Source organism: Babylonia areolata, chromosome 14 (genome assembly GCF_041734735.1).
Source record: "Babylonia areolata isolate BAREFJ2019XMU chromosome 14, ASM4173473v1, whole genome shotgun sequence".
NCBI classification, from domain to species: domain Eukaryota; kingdom Metazoa; phylum Mollusca; class Gastropoda; order Neogastropoda; family Buccinidae; genus Babylonia; species Babylonia areolata.
The window spans coordinates 19,239,066-19,259,453 of record NC_134889.1 but is presented as its reverse complement, the minus strand read 5'-3'; the positions used below and the strand labels follow the sequence as shown (position 1 = coordinate 19,259,453).

At 41.2% G+C, this 20,388-nt stretch overlaps 1 protein-coding gene across 1 annotated transcript; it reads left to right on the top strand.

Moving 5' to 3' along the window:
* The first annotated feature begins 3,454 nt into the window (after positions 1–3,454).
* On the top strand, positions 3,455–11,029 carry LOC143289890 (uncharacterized). Its single transcript, XM_076599101.1, has 3 exons — positions 3,455–4,067; positions 8,196–8,317; positions 9,925–11,029. Exons 1-3 carry the CDS (start codon positions 3,661–3,663, stop codon positions 10,320–10,322), a joined length of 927 nt encoding a protein of 308 aa, XP_076455216.1. The 5' UTR covers positions 3,455–3,660; the 3' UTR covers positions 10,323–11,029.
* The last annotated feature ends 9,359 nt before the right edge of the window (positions 11,030–20,388 follow it).

The following is a 20,388-nucleotide window of genomic DNA, read 5'->3' as shown; positions in this document are numbered from 1 at the left end:
TATATATATATATATATATATATATATATAAAGACGAATAAACGCTAACCTCCTGTTGCAAGACACCACAAATGACCGTGCTGCTAGTGCCAAAGACGATGATGGTAGCTGAGCAATGTTCATGCAAGTTCAAAGCCATTCATTCCCTTCAGCTGACAGTTTTTCACCCTGTTTTTTTATTTATTTATTTATTTATTTTTGTTTTGTTTTGATTTTGTTGTCGGATAAAGTGCCCACCCTTTTCACCAAACCGATCTCCTTTCCTTCTTCACTGCAGCCACGTTAGAAGATACGGCCGCCTCTAAATTGAATCGTGAGATAGAGATGGAGATGGAGGGGGGAAAAAGAGAGAGAGGGCATTTTCGAAGATTGTTTGGCCCTTTTGACACCGTGTCTCAAGCAAGCATGGAAGGACCAGGCAAGACAGTTGGGGTGGGAGGTAGGGGCTGGGGGTAGAGGTGTGTGTGTGTGTGTGTGTGTGTGGGTGTGGGGGGTGGGGGGGTGATGGGGTTTCTAAATCGGGATCCACTTTTCACTACGCTTCCTGTCTGTCTGACTGTTTGTCTGTCTCTCTGTCGGCTTATTTGTTCAGATCTGGGTTTCATGAGGATAAGATATCTGTTCTCGCTCTCTTAGACTTGTCAGCAGCTTTTGACACTATCGATCACTCTAGCCTCTTGAATAGACTTAAAACTTCCTTTGGTATTCGTGACACTGCACTTGCATGGATCACGTCTTATCTGTCAGATTGTATACAGAAAGCGTGTGTAAATGATTGATACTCTAGAGTATCTGCCTTAAAATATGGTGTCCCACAGGTGTCCGTCCTAGGTCCTTTCTTTTCGTGCTGTATGCGGCTCTTGTGTCGGATGTCATCAGTCATCATGCGATGTCGCATGACAGCTTTGCTAATGACACACAACTTTATCAGTTGGCTTCCATAGCTGAATTTGATGCACTGGTGACTCAATCACGGGAGTGCATTGCTGGATGACTCTCAATAAGCTGCAAGTAAATGACGATAAGACTGAATTTATGATAGCCTGTCCAAAGAAGTTTCGTCGAGATCCTTCCATTCCTGACTCTGTTCTGATCAATAGCATACCTGTTTCACTTTCTCCTTCTGTTCGCAGTCTTGGTGTAATCCTAGGCCAGTCTCTTTCCTTCCAACAGCACATTTCGAATAGCTGTAATGTTGCCTATTTGGAACTGCGTAGAATCAGTTCTATCCGCACACTATCTCTCAACCGATGCAACCAAGACACTCAATGGTTCTCTCAAGATTGGATTACTGCAATTCTCTTTTGGCCGGCCTTCCCAAATATCTGTTAGACAGACTCCAACGAATTCAGAATAACGCTGCCAGACTCATTTGCAGAGCTTCTAAATTTGACCATGTTTCTCCTCTCCTTCAGTTTCTCCACTTGTTGCCTGTTTCTGATCGAATAGACTATAAGCTATCCACTCTGACCTTTTCTGCAGTCAACGGATCTGGCCCCAAGTATCTTTCTGAACTCCCCCATGTACTCCGTCTCGCCAGCTCCGTTCTTCCTCTGATACTCGACTTCTCAGGACACCTCACGTCAGAAGTAAGACCTATACCCCTATGGGCACAGATAGTTTTCTTTTCAAACGCCAAAGACGTGGAACAAGCTCCCTGATAACCTCCGTCATTCTGATTTCCTTGCATCTTTTAAATCTCGTCTCAAAACTTACCTTTTCCCTCAGCAATAGTGTGGCAGGTCAACTTCCTTTGCGTTAACTGTGTTTGACTACGTGTGTATACATATGTATTTGGACATAACTACAAGCATGTATATGAATGTGTGTGTGTGTGTGTGTGTGTGTGTGTGTGTGTGTGTGTGTGTGTGTGTGTGTGCGCACGAGCGCGCACGTCTGTTAATGTGTATTTGTGCGTGACCATGTGTGCGTATGTGTTGAGGGTAGCTGTTAGGTACATGTGTGTGTGTGTGTGTGTGTGTGTGTGTGTGTGTGTGTGTGTGTGCATGTGTGTGTGTGTGTGTGTGTGTGTGTGTGTGTGTGTGTGTGTGTGTGTGTGTGGTTCAGTCAGTGTGTATGTAATATTGATGTAATGTTATGTAAACATAAGTGTTTTTGTAAAGCACCCAGAGCAGATTTCTGGATAGTGTGCTATGCAAGTATCCATTATTATTACTATTATTATCATTATCATTATTGTTATTATTATTATTATTGTTACTATTATCATTATTAGATCAGTGCCCTTGCCGGTTATTTTGGGGGGAGAGTACAGAGGAGTCGGGACTGAGTCGACGGGCTGATATTATTAGCTGATTGATCGCTTTAGTTGGCTTGCATTTTCTCCCCCCCCCCCCCCTTTATTCTAAATCTCTCCTTAATTGACTTCCGGTTACCCCCCACGACCCCCCCCAAAAAAAAAACAACAAACAAACAAACGACAAACAAACAAATAACAACAACAACAACATCCCCCCCGCCGCCCCCCCCCCTCCACAAAAAGCCCAGCAAAAAGAGATATGTTTCAAGTCGTGAATAAATATCTCGAACAATCAACCCCAAACTGAGAAAATGGTCGTCTGGAGATTACACCATTCTCGATCGCCTAAGACGTGGAACAAGCTCCCTGATAACTTCCGTCAGTGATGGCCTAGAGGTAACGCGTCCGCCTAGGAAGCGAGAGAATCTGAGCGCACTGGTTCGAATCACGGCTCAGCCGCCGATATTTTCTCCCCCTCCACTAGACCTTGAGTGGTGGTCTGGACGCTAGTCATTCCGATGAGACGATAAACCGAGGTCCCGTGTGCATCATGCACTTAGCGCACGTAAAAGAACCCACTGCAACAAAAAGGTTGTTCCTGGCAAAATTATGTAGCAAAATCCATTTCGATAGGGAAATCAAATGAAACTGCACGCAGGAAAAAAAAAAAAAAAGGTGGCGCTGTAGTGTAGCGACGCGCTCTCCCTGGGGAGAGCAGCCCGAATTTCACACAGAGAAATCTGTTGTGATAAAAGGAAATACAAATACAAATATTTCATTTTTACCCACCTGTCTGTTCGTGCCTTGTTCAGCACCCGCCACTGAACAGACAAATAAGTATGTTAACCGTGCCGAAGATATAAAAACTAAACGCACATTTTCATAGAATATCATTAAACCAAATGCTCAATAAATCAGTGCACTGCACCAGACGCTATAACGGTCGTTTTCCCGCAATGGCTAAGTGTCGTCTCACATTCACTCGGTCAAGTATCCCTCATCAACAGTCTTGATAAACACTTCACGTGTGGAGAAACGTTCTTCACCAGTGCCCTGCTGACGCTTGTGTAAGTACCGGATCTCTTCAGAATTATTCGTGGTCGCTCGCTGAGTGCCAGGAATCTGACAAGTGACCTCAGAGACACTTATGATACAACGAACAATGAGTTTCTGCTGTGCAGTAATAACGAGAAACATATACTGGATGTTGTACACAGAATTTCCTTCACACAAGGGCTGCCATTGTGTAGATGTGGTCATTAGTGTTCTACCACCGGAGATGACGTGCTAATGGCTGAAGGGTCGCGCTGCATTTCTATCGAAGTCCAACAGTCTTGTCAATACACACACACAGCGTGCACATTTTTCCCAGTCGGCATTTTCTTTTCTGATTATCTGTCATGGAGTGGACTGCTCTGTCCTGTGTCGTGTTTGCCATCTTCCTCAGCATCAAAGCAGAGCCAGTGGTCAGTTCAGCACAGTATGAGAATACTCTTGTCAAGGAAAGAGTGAATGAAATGTACAGCAACTTGAAAGAACTGCTCAAAGAGGGAGACTCACACTTAAAGAAGCTGATTGAAGAGGGTTTGGAACATGTGAAGGAACAACGAAAGGACGGGGATGAGAGACTGAAGGAAGAGCTGGATGAAGACGTAGAATGGCTGAAAGAGAGACAGGACAAAAGACGACGTCAGACAGAGGACGAGCTGGCAGACGTAGAGGCAAAGACGAACAAAGAGATAACAGAACTGACAGAAGCCTTTGAGGATCTGCAAAACCGAGGCAGTGGCAAGCAATGGCAACAACCGTAAGTATACTGGTCTGGCATCACACATATGCCCGCACGCACACATTCACGCAGGCACGCACGATCGTACACACACACACACACGCACGCGCACGCGCTCGCGCACACACGCACACACGCGCGCGCGCGCGCATAGTTTCAAGTTTAGTTTCAAGTTTTAATTATCCTTTCACTCCTATTGGAGTATGGAGGATTACTGCAAAATAATATTTTCGTGCCCAGAACAAACATTTCCAAATACACAACAATGTCATATAAAAGTTGAGAAACCACAAATGTCTTTTAACTCCAAAAGTATAGCTAGGCAACATTTGCAAATCTAATCATCTTACTTACAGCTAAAATGACTTTTTTGCCTCCTTTGAGCACATTACAAAAATTAAAAACCGATTTTGGAAACAAATATGTTTTTAGGAACATATCTATTTCGTAGCTGATCATAATTGGGACATTCCATAAAAAAATGAAACTCATCACCAATCACAGACATGTTACAAACCTTACAAAGCCGTGAGTCTCGTGGTATGCCTTTGTGTCTCCCTGTTTCTATTTCCAGCTTATGATTACTACTTCGATACACACACACAGGCATATACACTCGAGAGAAAAAGAGGAAGACAAAAGGAAGAACAGCCTGGGAATTATTTCATGATACTGCACAAAACGGAGATAGCGTCACTTGCAAATATAGCAGAGATAAGATTTTGTATTTGTATTTCTTTTTATCACAACAGATTTTTCTGTGTGAAATTCGGGCTGCTCTCCCCAGGGAGAGCGCACCGCTACACTGAGAGCGCCACCCTTTTTTTTTCTGCGTGCACTTTTATTTGTTTTTCCTATCGAAGTGGATTTTTCTACAGAATTTTGCCAGGAACAACCCTTTTGTTGCCGTTGGTTTTTTTACGTGCGCTAAGTGTATGCTGTACACGGGACCTCGGTTTATCGTCTCATCCGAAGATACTTTGCACTGCAACAACAGGCCGGAAAGAAATGCCACCAACAACGAGATTTACAGAAATAAAATAGAAGAATGTTCCCAATTCTTTCTTTTTATTCAGAGTAAAATAAAACAACATTGTTTGCAAGATATGCAGATAAATGTCCAAATGTAGAAATATCAACGTTGACAAATAATGTGGCTGGCATAATATGCTGAAAAAACAAACAACCCCACAAAAAAGAAAAAAAGAAAAAAAAAGAAAACCCCTATTGACAATATCTTACGGACCATTGTGAGAAAATGTATAACATGGCTTGGAAAATAACACAAGGCAGGCAAAATGGACAGCCAAAGTTTTAGACGATTGCTTTTATCATCTTTCTCCTCCCCAGTCTGCCTATGGGTGAAATATATTTCGTTCTATTTGTCTCCTGCTTCTGCTGCTACTATTACTACTACTACTACTACTACTACTGCGCGCGCGCCTGTGTGTGCATGTGCGTGCGTGCGTGTGTGTGTGTGTGTGTGTGTGTGTGTGTGTGTGTGTGTGTGTGTGTGTGTGTGTGTGTTCTTCGTTATGTTTGTCCTTCTACATGAATACCTTTTCCCTTCATTTATGTGTGTGCTATTTGTAATAGATGTAGATTAGCAGGGACAGATTGGAAGAATAGACCATGCCTAAAATCTTAATCCTTGAATAAAAACGTTTCAAGTTCTGAGTTCTCTCTCTCTCTCTCTCTCTCTCTCTCTCTCTCTCTCTCTCTCTCTCTCTCTCTCTCTTAATGCAGAACAAGGTGTATCAAGTACTGGTTAAGGTTGCTGAATATGAATGTGCAACGATTACCCAGACAGGCATATTTGATGTTGTTTAACTTAGACGAAAGGGGAAAAAAATGCTGGGTGTCTTTAGTAAAAAATACTTTATTTAGACTTGGGTTTGGATATGTCTGGTTGCAACAAGGCGTTGGTTGTGAGCAAACATTTTTGTCATTATTTAAGCAAAGAATGAAAGATATATTTATGCAGGAGTGGGACGAGTCAGTAATGTCTAAAGATATATATCATAACTACAGACTGTTTAAAACTGGTTTTCAGTGTGAGCAATATTTTGAATATGTGGATAAAAAGTGTTTTAGGGACTGTTTAGTAAAATTACGGCTTGGTTTGCTCCCAATAAATGGATCATTTTTTAGAAGAACATTCAAATGTAATTCAAATTACGCATGTAAACGTTGTAATGTAATCGAAGATGAAAACCATTTTATAAACAATTGTGTCCTTTACAATGACCTGCGGCAAAAACATCTGAACTCTGAAGGTCAATCGTATGTTCACTTGATGAAGAATGGTTCTGTTTACAGTATTCGTAAACTATGCGTTTATATATTTAATGCCCTGAAGATACGACAGAAACTCTGTGACAACAATGATGAAAGTTAGAATTAATTTACAATGCACGAGAAGCACTTTTGTTCTACAGGTTAAGTTAGTACGTATTTTTAGGCCCAACACTCGGCTTATATCACAGATTGACATAAGTTTACAATTGGGCCAACAGCAAAGTGAGAGCTGTATTATCAGTGGTTTCTCCAGTCAATGGGAAACCATTTACAGCTTAGTCTTTTGTGAAGGACTATGACTCTCAAACTAGGAGGGAAAATTGCACTGGCTCTTTGTGCTGCAGCCTTGTGGGCTAGTTGGCCTTTGGGAACCATCCCAACGCCAAGTGTCCTAAAACCCTCTTGGCCGAGAGAGTGGGGATGTACTTGGGCAAGACACTCTCCACTATAATCAAACTCTAGCCCAGATAGTCGGAACAGCAGTTGCCTCCTCTGCTGTTCTGATGGTCATAGTCGAACACGACTGACTATCATACAGTACGTATTTTACATTTTGTTGTGGTTGAGTGATCACCATATTGTGTACTTTTGACTTCTTTCTAGGGGCCGGAGGCCTGGAGATTAAAGTTTTGTTCTTGTTCTTGTTCTTAATGCAGAACAAATTCATTTATTAGCTTGTAAGCGATCCTTGGGAGTGCCAGTGAAAACACCAAACAAAGTGGGTAATGGTGATCTTGGTTGATATCCGTTATTTGTAAACTCGTTATTAAATGTTATAAGGTACTGGTTGAGAATACTACAGATGGATCAAAATAAATTGCCTTACATGGCTTATCATATGTTGCTTGGATTAGATTTAAATGGAAAACAGTGTTGGGCTTCTCAGGTTAGAGAAATATTATGTATAACAGGTTTTAATTTTGTGTGATTGCAACAAGGTGTTGGTGATGTGAAAGGATTTCTTATTACTTTCAAGCAAAGACTTATAAATATCTTCATTCAAGAATGGTCGAGTACTATTAGTGATAGAGACAGATATTCATGCTACAGATGATTCAAAGTTATATTTGAAAAAGAAAAATACATAACAGATGCTGATGAATATTGTTTCAGAGTGGCGTTGTCTCAGGCCAGATTCAATGTGTTTCCTTTAAATAACAATGCTAATAGGTACACTGAAAATGATGCTTTAAAGCATTGTCCTTTTGCCAAGGTGAACTAGAAGATGAATACCATTTGTTGTTTGTTTGTTCTGTATATAATGATTTACGGACAAAATTTCTTCAAAACTGTTTAAACATGTCTCTTAGTTCACTTCTCCGATCAAACAACAAGCAGAGAAATTCCCATGTATCAAAATTTATTTTCCATGCGATCAAAAAGAGAATTCATATACTCAGACCTAATTAAGTAGAATCAATGTCAAGTCCATGAACATTATGATATTGTGTCATCTATTCAAGTGTTATAATACCCCTTCCCATGCCCACCCGAATGCCCTGGTTTTGAATTGTGTTCCATGGCCAAAGTTCAATTAAAATAATTTCGTTCGTTCGTTCGTTCTCTCTCTCTCTTTCTTTGTGCCTACGTGTGCGCCAGTTTGTCAGTCGGTGTATTTGCGTGCTTGTGTGTGTGTGTGTGTGTGTGTGTGTGTGTGTGTGCGCGCGCGCGCGCGTGTGTGTGTATGTGTGGCCGTGCGCGTGAACGCATGTGTATGTGAGAGGCAGTGTGACAATAAAATTAATTGTCTGCAACATATATTGCTGAGACCTACCAAAACAAGACTCAAGCAGAAAAAAGGGGGACATAAAAATAATGCAACATGTGATTTTTTTTTTCACTCGGCAGTAACTGTGCGAACACGGAAGACCTGATGCAGCAGATGTCGGACTTCCGGTCAGAGCTGAACAGCACCACCCAGCGTCTGTATGCTGCCGAAGAAGAGATTCGCTCTCTGAGTGCCCATGCTGGTGAGTAGTTATTGTAGAAGACGTGAACCCCAAACAATCTCTAGAGTGGTCCTGATTAAAAGCAAAAAAAAACCAAAAAAAAACCACACACACACACACACACACACAGACACACACAGACACACACACACACACACACACACACACACACACACACACACACACACACAAAATCCCCCCAAAACCCCGACTGTCTCTCTGTCTCTGTTCCCCTCCCTTCCCTCTCTCACTACCTTCATGTCTAACAGACGATCCCCGCAAAGGCAGTGTACGGGAGATGGGAAACTCAAGTTCAGATGCGTGAGAATAACGCCATTAAAATGGCAAAGGTGATTGTACAGCAAATAAGACAATGAAAAATGAACAAATTTTCATACTTTAACTACTTTAACTAAACAACAACAACAACAAAAAAACAATCAAGACACTGAAAGATTGTCTGCCCTGTGTTCTTACTAAGCAGTATTTATTTTTGTATTTGCATTTTTGCATTTTTTTTTTTTATCACAACAGATTTCTCTGTGTGAAACTCAGGCTGCTCTCCCAAGGGACAGCGCGTCGCTATACTACAGCACCACCATTAAAAAAAAAAATCCTGCGTGCAGTTTTATTTGTTTTTCCTATCAAAGTGGATTTTTCTACATAATTTTGCTAGGAACAACCCTTTTTGTTGCCGTGGGTTCTTTTACGTGCGCTAAGTGCATGCTGCACACGGGACCTCGGTTTATCGTCTCATCCCAATGACTAGCGTCCAGACCACCACTCAAGGTCTAGTGGAGGTGGAGAAAATATCGGCGGCTGAGCCGTGATTCGAACCAGCGCGCTCAGATTCTCTCGCTTCCTAGGAGGACGCGTTATCTCTAGGCCACCACTCTACTATGTTAAAATAACCCATTTGATTCATGTTACATACTTTTATTGTAAGTTACACCCAACACGACGTTTCAGTTCAGTTCAAAAGCATTTTATTAATCCAGTACAAAACATCATCCATTAAACTACAGTTCAGCATGAATACTCGGTAAGTTATCCTGTGGTTCATTTCATGGGACAACTTCTAGCTGTGACGTTTTCTGTCCACAACCTTCCATTGATCAGAAACCCATCAATTGCATCTATATTGCACAGGCTTGCAACGTTTAGTGTTTGTAGCAATGTTAGGTGTCACTTAACTTATGTCAATTATCACAGCCATCATTCTACAATTTGCTGCCAAATTCACCAGAAGTGTTTACCAACAGAAAAACTCCCAAGTCCAACAAAGCTTTCTGAATGTACGAAACTCAGTTATATACCACACTACAATTTGACAGCAAGCCAAAAAGAATCAATAATATGTTCACACTCTGGACTTATCATAATTCTGATGACAAGTGTTTGTACGTCAAAAAAACGCTGTCATTCAACCAGTGTCTATACTCTTCAGGCAACGGTCCTGTCTTCAGCCTAGAAATATATTTTCCACACTTTGGGCAACGGGCTAGGTCTGTTGCCAAAACGATCTGCATCTGCTACTGGTATCTCCCAGTTTACTGCCAGAAGTCTGTCTGTTTCCACAGTTCTCAGCCTGTAACCCTGGTTCTGATAACCGTGTTTTTTGTTTCCAGCACCGAAACAAACGCCGTCGTTCCGAGCAGAGCTGGCTGGCCCTGACGACGTCACCGCCAACACTGCCATCCCTTTCAAGCTGGTCTTTGCAGTGGGAGAGGGAGACTACAACGAAACCACTGGTGTTTACACTGTCGCAGTCCCCGGGGTGTATTCCGTTGGGTTCCAACTGTACCCCAAAGTTTCGAACGACTTTCACATCGACCTCTTCAAGAATGGTGAAAGAAGAATTCGTTCCCGTTGTTTTAACAAACCCGATCACGTCATATCCTGCGCTGTCTCGACCCTCCTTCGCTTCCAGAAAGGAGACAGGGTGTGGGTGCAGGCTGGACATGGTCCGTTCTGGGAGAAGCATCATTCCTACTTCTTTGGTGCTCTCATTTCTCCTGATCCCTGACTTTCGTGTTGAGGGATACGGCATACTGCATTGAAACCAGACTTTTTTCCTGTCTTTTTCTTTCTTTTTGTGTGTGAATAAGATAAAACAGAATAGAATATTGTCGAAGAGAAGAGAAGAGGAGAGAAAGGGATATATTCTTTGTCATAAAACCTTAAGGCTTAAGAAGCACATGGAATAGAGTATTGAATTCACAGTCATCGTCATGTGTTGGTGAAACATTCAAACACACATTTCCGAAAAGTTGGCTGAACATTGCTTACTAACATCAGCTGACTAGGAATACCCCTTGAACTGGTTTATGTTGAAATGAATTATCTAATTCCTTTAGATTTAACTCAATGATCAAGGAGATGAATTTCATCTCCTAAATTTTCACAACTGCTTCATTAACTATCTTATCGTGGAATATTTAAAATCTACCTTTTTTCATCTTTCTCCAGTTCTGACTTACTTCAGGTACAGTCAAAGGAAAACCTCTTGGTTTGTAATCTGCTGCAATAGATGCTTTATCCCTTTTATTTTCTGAGTTTCTAATATATTATTCAGTTGTTGTTTTTTTCTTTAAACTTTTGTGTACCACAAACGTGAGGCTTTGTATGCCCAATATAAATTGTGTGTTGTTTATACGTTTTTTGTTGTTGTTGTTGTTTTTCAAGCGTGGCCCAGGCCCGTGTTTACAAGTATATTTTTGAAAAAAACATTAACCATGAAGTTCTGTTTTCTTCTTGATACATGGACTGATGTGTTCTCTCGATAAGAGAAGTTTCAAGTGACTGTATCAATTGTATCCAACATGTAACAATTCAGTGTATTACTTTCCAACGTATTGGGAATACGCCTAATTCACTATACACATGGAGTACCATTGATTTGTGTGTTGGCATTTACTCACACAGTGATGTGTATTTTTATGTGGAAACTTACCTGAAAACAACAACAACAACAACAACAACAACAACAACAAAAAGAACAAGAAAAACAAAACAAAAAAACAACAACAACAAAAAAAACAACAACAAAAAAACAAAAAAAAAAAAACAGCCATCAAAAAGATGTGAAAACTCAAAATAATTGTTTGCTTTTATATGATAAACTGGAGTGATGGCCTAGAGGTAACGCGTCCGTCTAGGAAGCCAGAGAATCTGAGCGCGCTGGTTCGAATCACGGCTCAGCCGCCGATATTATCTCCCCTCCACTAGACCTTGAGTGGTGGTCTGGACGCTAGTCATTCGGATGAGACGATAAACCGAGGTCCCGTGTGCAGCATGCACTTAGCACACGTAAAAGAACCCACGGCAACAAAAGGGTTGTTCCTGGCAAAATTCTGTAGAAAAATCCACTTCGATAGGAAAAACAAATAAAATTGCACGCAGAATTTTTTTTTTAAGGGTGGCGCTGTAGAGTAGCGACGCGCTCTCCCTGGGGAGAGCAGCCCGAGTTTCACACAGAGAAATCTGTTGTGATAAAAAGAAATACAAATACAAATATGTGAATTATCAGACCTTCTAAACGTGTTTGCCTTCATTTGATGATGTGAGTGCGGACTAGTCGCCTGACAGACAGGCTCTTTTGCTCTCTGAAGTTTTTAGTGATTGTTTTATTCCCTGCGTTTTAAATCGTGTTTATATCTGCCAGGCTACTTGGTGATGGACATACCTTTAATGTGGTGGTTATATCCTGTTCCATGTGCTTTTAAACTGTTCGTTTGGACATTTTTGCTCTGGACTTCAGTTTTCTGTCGCCTATCGCCGTCCGCCATTGCTGGAGTATGGCCAACGCGGACAGTGTTCAGTGAAAACATCAACACTGCACGCGCCTCGCCATGTAAGTACAAATCTTACATCTGTAGTGGCATTTTTAGATCTGTCAGCGGCATTTGATACAATTTACCACCATATTCTTGTCAATCGTCTTAGCACTACCTTTGGCATTAAATCTACTGCTTTAAAATGGTTTTGTTCATATCTTTCAAATCGTCAACTCAAGGTTAAAGTAAAACATAGCACTTCTAAAGTCATTCCTCTTGTGTTTGGTGTCCCTCAGGGATCAGTCTTAGGGCCCATCTTGTTCACTTTGTACACTCAACCTTTGTCTGACATCTTCAAAAGGCACTCATTTGGTTACCATAAATATGCAGATGACACAGAATTACAAAAAGCCGCTCCACCATCTGATTTTGAAACAGTCATTACTGAATTGGAAGTTTGTGTAGCTGATGTAAAAACGTGGATGGACAAAAACAAGCTAAAGCTCAATGAAGACAAAACCGAACTCTTAGCCGTAGGAGACCTAACAGGCAGCAGAAAAGGACCCAGTTACGTTTGGCCCTGCTTCAGTAGCATTTCAAACATCAGTCAAATACCTGGGTGTATATCTCGATCAAACTTTGACTATGAACGACCAAATATCATTCCTGTGTCGCTCATGCAATTTTCATCTCCGAAGGCTATCCTCAGTCAGACCCTACATAACAGAGAAAAATATGGTTCGTTTGGTTTCCTCTTTTGTCCTGTCCAGACTGGATTACTGCAATTCCACTCTTGCAGGTTTACCATCTTCCTCCATCAACAGATTACAGAAAATTCAGAACAATGCTGCATGACTAGTTCTCGCCAAAAAGAAATCTGATCATGTTACACCTCTGCGCTGAATCGGTTACACTGGCTTCCAACTGAGTCCTGCATTCACTAAAAGTTAGCAACACTCGCCTTCAAACATTTTGACAAGTCTCTTCCATTGTATATCTCCTCTGTATTGGAAACATATGAACCGCGCAGAACATTAAGATCCAGTTCTGAAAAGCTGCTTAAAGTTCCAAGGACATATCTGAAATGCGCTTGAAAAGGGTCTTTCAGAGCTCAGGTTCCCCAAGTGTGGAACTCTCTACCTTCGTATCATAGAAATTCTAGAAATTCCTCTGATCTACATTCCTTTAAGTCAGATCTGAAAACTTACCTTTTCCGTAAGCATTTTTTGTTCTGGGCGGAATGGTTAAACCAAGGAATGCCTGTTGGCAAGTATGTTTGTGCTAGTATTTCTGTAGTCATGTTTTAATGCATTGTGTATTTTATGTAGTTTCGGTCTCAGATGTGATGTCATTTTTTTCTATCTGGTTATTTTTAATGTGTGTGTGTGTGTGTGTGTGTGTGTGTGTGTGTGTGTGTGTGTGTGTGTGTGTGTGTGTGTGTGTGTGTGTGTGTGTGATATTAGACGTCAAAAAAAGAAAAAAAGGGGTGGAGGAGGGGGTGCAGGGAGGGGGCAGGGAAGAGGAAAACAGAAAAGGTAAACTAGAAAACTACCGTAAAATGCATAACATGCAATTGCACTTAACAGTAACAATTCAATAATGATAATGATAATAATCAGAAACCATTAACACCATTCTGAAGTGCATTAAAGGAATGTAGAAATAGGGCTATGAACTGATGCCTGTGAAAGTTCGACCATAAGAACCTTTACAAAAGTCACCTGCAGAATAATTATTCTCTTTGAAATACTTGGGCAAGAAGGTACGTAACTGCTGACAGTGAAACAAACAATGATGCAAGCTGAACTGTTTACCACAGATGCATGTAACATTTTTACTTTACTTTGTCTTCAGCGCATCAAGTTTTAAACGGAAGAAAGTAGAGGTTATTAATCTTGTATAGCAAGCTGATGGATTCGGTATCTTTTCTTTAATTATATTCTCGGGGAATAATGTTCCTTTATGTTTTAAAAACTTTTCCTTGCATCGGTTATGAAATCGACCCCATGCTGATTTTTCTAACAAAGTGTATGCCTCTTTTACGGGAAAGACGGACATGTATTTTTGCCGATTTTTCTGAATCTTGTGCTCCTCTTTTAGCTGCTTTATCAGCAGCTTCATTGCCATGAATGCCCACATGAGAAGGCACCCAACAAAAACTGACCTCAGTCCCTTTAATCCTTAAACAATGTACCAAGTGATTTGCCTCAATAACTAAGTCAGGTCTTGTTTCAAGGCTAAATAATTCTAGAGCGTAAAGTACTGATTTGGAATCAACAAAGAATGCTATTTTCGAGAAAACTATTTGATGGCTCACTAAGTAGTTCAGAACTTGTATAATAGCAATTAGCTCAGCTGTGATATGGAAAGATGTTTTCCAATAAAGTAGGATTTTTCAACTTTAAAGGCAGGAATATAGAAAGCCGCACCAGCATTTTTGTCATCTGTAAATATATGGAGATGATTCTGATATTTTTCTGTTATATAAATTCTGGCAGTACTTGTCGTGATATTGATGTTTTCTTCCTTTTTCGTTTCAGAATAAGTGATTCTCAAAATCTGCTTTCAACATTTCCCAAAAAGGAACAGGAGAATGATGTGGTTTTGCAGCTAACTCTTTCATGTTAAGATCAGATTCTTTTAACAGATTTGAAACGTAAGTTGCAACTGTTTCCTTGTGATGAAATGGCTTTAGCTCTTTTTATGAAAATCAATGTCACATCTTACTGTCAGTTCATCAGCAACGAAATTTTTTGTCATTGAAGTGCATCTCACAGCGAATTTTGTTGTTACTAACTCACGATGTTCATTTAAGGGAAATTCCGGCTGTTTTGTATGTTTCCTGATTGGATGCATGAGAGGGCACTTCGAGGGCACTTTTGATAGCCTTACTGTCTACACTTTGAATCTTTTGTAATAGATATTTAGGTGCACTGAAAAATATTTCTTGTGCATAGGCTATCTTAGATCTTACAAGGGCCATGGCAAGATGAATCAATGTTTTTGTATCCATTCCCCAGGGTAAGCGGCTTATAATTTTCATTAAATTGATACTTTTCCTTGCCCTTGTTACGATGTAATCAAAGTGAATGCTCCATGTCAGCTTTGAAGTAAGATAAACATCTAAAAACTTCACCACCTGTTTATAATCAATGACGTCACCAAGTAATTTATAAATGGGTATGCTAGATGGGTTACCACCTGAATTAAACAACATCATACATGTTTTTTCAGTTGACAAAGTTAGACCATTTTCAAACATATAGTTACCAATGTTATCAAAATCAGATTGATACAAACGATGTATGTAATTCTGTGCTCTTTGTGGGGTTGACTTTTTTTAGATTGACACCCATCCACATACAAAAATCATCAGCATACTGTACTAAAACTACACGATTTGACAATGCCTATGGGAGATCCTGAATAAGAATATTAAAGAGAATAGGGGCTATAACTGAGCCCTGTGGAATTCCCATGTCAAGTTTATGTGGCAAACAATAATGTGTTCCCACCCTTGCTTGCATAATTCTATTAGATAAAACGCTTTTTATATACCCATAGAGATTACCAGATATTCAAACTGATTTCAGTTTGAATAACAGACGTTTGTACAAAAAATAAACGTTGCTAGGACACTTTTTCTGCGGGCAAACTGATGTTTTATTTGAGTTATAATCTTTACTAGGTGCTCGACCGTTGATCTTCCTTTTCTAAAGCCAGCCTGGTTCTCTGGAATGATACCGTATTTTTCGCAGTAAGTTATTATTCTAAACAGGGCTATTTTTTCCATTAATTTACTGACATGCGAGGTCAAAGCAATAGGCCTGTAGCTTTTTAATTTTTTTTTTACGTTTAGGTTTTCCTGCTTTTAAAACCGTTACAACTATTGATGTTTTCCATATCTCTGGTACATTTCCAGATATCCAAAATTTCTGATATATTTTGTGTAGGAAAACGATACAATTTTTTGGGATGTGTTTTAGCATCGACGCCAAGTGAACTTTTTTTTTTATTGCTAAGGGAAGTTGTGTGCGTGCGTGCGTGCGTGCGTGCGTGTGTGTGTGTGTGTGTGTGTGTGTGTGTGTGTGTGTGTGTGTGTGTGTGTGTGTGCGCGCGCGCGCGCACGCGCGCGTGTGTGTGTGTGTGTGTGTGTGTGTGTGTGTTTATGGGGTTGGGGGTGGGGGTAGGGGTGGGTGGGTGTTCTATGAAATGCATTTTGTTTTAATCTAAGCCTTATTTACTTCATAGCTTTTATAATCTTTAGTGTGCTTTTGCATTCATATGAACACACTGGATGTTTTCCATTGTCAGATAGTGGTTGATATGTTTTTTTTTAAGGCGTGTTTATAGTCAGCTGTGATGTAAGGCGCTTTGAGCAGCACTGGTGCTGGATATCGTGCCATAGAAAAAGTATGTATGTATGTATGTATGTATGTATGTATTATTATTATTATTATTATTATTATTATTATCAGTGACGTCACTATGAACGTAAGTGCTATGTCCTAAAGCAGACAATGGGTGTTGCAGGATAGAATGGGGGGATAGGGGGATGGGGGGACAGGGGTGGGGTGGGAGGTGGGCGGAGTGAGGATGTGTGTGTGGGGGGGGATGGTTTATCGGTTTAACGTCTGATCCGAATGACTAGCGTCCAGACCACCACTCAAGGTCTAGTGGAGGGGGAGGAAAATATCGACGGCTAAGCCATGATTCGAACCAGAGCGCTCGGATTCTCTCGCTTCCAAAGCGGATGCATTACCTCTAGGCCATCACTCCACTTATTTATTTATTTATTTATTATTATTGCATATGTAGAAACGTACGTGAAAGCCGTTATAATGAGACGAATTTTGACCACAAAACTATGTTCGGGTGCAAGACTCCATGAGTTCTTTAAATGACTAATACTGGTCTGTTTTAGAAACAAGTTAACCCTTTCACCGCCAATCAATTTAGAATACAAAATTCCCTTGTGGTATATACACAGAAAAGACAGTGACTAAGAACAGCTGGGGATTCTCCCTGCGATGTATAGAAAATATGGCCTATCCTACCACCGAGCATTAAGAGCAGTAGGTTCATGGATAACAGACCAAGAAATGGTCACCTTTCAGTGACATGGGTCCTCTACCACGCATGTGCATAAATGCGAGCTTGGCGGTGAAAGTGTTAAAGTAAAACCAAAAGAAAGCTAAAAAAAAAAAGAAAAAAAAGAAAAGAAAAAAAGAGAGGTATATTGAAATAAGTAATAATATCGAATATGACTCATGATGATCTAAATAACTAAAACAATTATGAAGACCAGCTTCATTCACAGCCTCACACCTCGCTCTGTCTCCGTAATCAAGAGCGCTTAGTTAAAAAGAATGTCAGTGAAGATAAAAGTCGTCTTTGGGGAATATGTAATGATGAAATGATTATTGCTTCAGGAGAGCACTGTTCTTATTACAATCTTGTACTTTCCTCTTTCTACTCTTCCTCCTCTTCTTCTTCATTACCATATTGATCAATACCGTCATCATCATCATCGTCGTCGTCATCATCGTCGTCGTCATAATCGTCAGCAGCATCGTCATCATCATCATCATCATCGTCGTCGTCATCATTATCATTGTTATCGTCAGCATCATCATCATCATCATCATCATCATATTCGTCTTCTTCTTCTTCTTTCTCCTTCTTCTTTTTGTTGTTCACGCTTTCCAATTAACAATAATGATAATAATAAAGATAAAAGGAATACATATTTTGAGAAGATTAGAGGCGGTTACAAAATCGAAACGAATGGGGCTGATTAGCATTGATAACAGACTTCTAGCGTGAAAATCCCCACCTCCTCACTCACACAACTTTTCTAACATCCTAAAAATAACCACACCAGGCTTACAGATGATCACAATGTGACGAATAGCAACCAAGCAAATCTTCTTCTTCTTCTTCGTTCGTGGGCTGCAACTCCCGCGTTCGGTCGTATGTACACGAGTGGGCTTTTACGTGTACGACCGTTTTTACCCTGCCATGTAGGCAGCCATACTCCGTTTTCGGGGTGTGCAAGGTGGGTATGTTATTGTTTCTGTAACCCACAGAACGCTGACATGGATTGCAGGGATCTTTAACGTGCGTATTTGATCTTCTGCGTGGCGTATACACACGAAGGGGGGGGTCAGGCACAAACAGGTCTGCACACAAGTATGTTGACACGGGAGATCGGAAAAAATCTCCACCCCTTTACACACCAGGCGCCGTTACCGAGATTCGAACCCGAGACCCTCAGATTGAAAATCGAATGCTTTAATAACCACTCGGCTATTGCGCCCATCAAATTCCCAAGCAGGCCTTTACTCTGGAAGGGAAAGGGAGCAGGAGAGGACAGATTCTTTGAACCCACAACCCCTCCATCTTGGGGAACAGATGTGTTGGTTTGTGTGAGGAGGCAGGTGGCAGAATGGTTAAGACGCTCGTCTGCCAATACAGAGAGTCCATGAGTGGAGTGATGGCCTAGAGGTAACGCGTCCGCCTAGGAAGCGAGAGAATCTGAGCGCGCTGGTTCGAACCACGGCTCAGCCGCCGATATTTTCTCCCCCTCCACTAGACCTTGAGTGGTGGTCTGGACGCTAGTCATTCGGATGAGACGATAAACCGAGGTCCCGTGTGCAGCATGCACTTTGCGCACGTAAAAGAACCCATGGCAACAAAAGGGTTGTTCCTGGCAAAATTCTGTAGAAAAATCCACTTCGATAGGAAAAACAAATAAAACTGCACGCAGGAAAAAACAAACAAAAAAACCAAAAAGGTGGCGCTGTAGTATAGCAACGCGCTCTTCCTGGGGGGAGAGCAGCCCGAATTTCACCCAGAGAAATCTGTTGTGATAAAAAGAAATACAAATACAAACAAACAAATGAGGACCTGGGTTCGAATACCACTCTCGCCCTTTCTCCCATGTTTGACCAGAAAATCAAACTGAGAGTCTTCTTCTTGTCATTCGGATGAGACGACAAACCGAGGTCTCGTGTGTGCAGCACGCACTTGGCGCACTGAAAAAGAACCCATGGCAACGAGATTGTTGACTGACCTGTGGCAAAACTGCAAAATTCTGTAGAAGAAGAAATCGACTCTGATAGGGACACAAATAATATGCATGACACACAAGGCCTGACTCAGTGCGTTGGTTATGCTGCTGATCAGGTATCTGGCTAACAGATGTGGTGTAGAGCATATGGATATGTCCGAACGCAGTGACGCCTCCTTGAGAAACTGAAACTGAAAAAAATGAAAACTGTGGAACGCATATGAACGTGCAGCGAGGATATTGTCACTGATGGACCTGAATTCTGTTCACGAAGTCACCAACAAGAAATGATTTCGCAGCTGAAAGAAAGCAGTTGACTAAAAAAAAGAAGAAAAAAAAAGAAAAAAAGAAAAAAAAAGATTGATCAGTTACGAGTACTCTCTGTCTGTCTCTGTCTCTGTGTCTGTGTCTGTCTCTGTCTTCGTCTCTGTCTGTCTGTTTATCTGTCTGTCTGTCTGTGTCTTCGTCTCTGTCTGTCTCTGTCTCTCTTTGTCTTCGTCTCTGTTTCTGTCTGTCTGTCCGTCTCTCTCTCCCTCTCCGCACTTTCCGAGAGGAAGACAGAGATGATGGAGACATAAAAAAAAAACAACAACAGAAAGAAACAGTGATAAAGAAGATGGACAGAAATATATAAGTACATCTAATCAGACAGACAGACAGACAGGCATGCAGACACTGAGGCAGACAAACGGACATACACACAAAACAGCAACAGCAACAACAACAACAACAAAAAAGAACCAGACTCATCATCTTTTTTTTTGTTTTTTGGTGGTTGTTGTTGTGCTTTCAGACTCTTGCAGACAGCGCCAAATATTGGTACGCCTACGTTCCATACTTTCCTCATAAACCTATCCCGCCCCCACCCCCCACGCCCCCACTGCTCTACCCACCATTCTTCCCCCACCCCTCAACCTATACCTCCTCCCTTCCCCGCCCACTGCCAGTCTCGTCTCGCCGATTCTTGAGATTCTTCTTCTTCTTCTGCGTTCGTGGGCTGCAACTCCCACGTCCACTCGTGTGTACACGAGTGGACTTTTACGTGTATGACCGTTTTTACCACGCCATGTCGGCAGCCATACTTCCTTTTCGGGGGTGTGCATGCTGGGTATGTTCTTGTTTCCATAACCCACAGAGATCTTTCACAGGGATCTTTCGCGTGTGTGTTTGATCTTCTGCTTGCCATATACACACGAAGGGGATTCAGGCAACAAGCAGGTCTGCACATTATTATGTTGATCTGG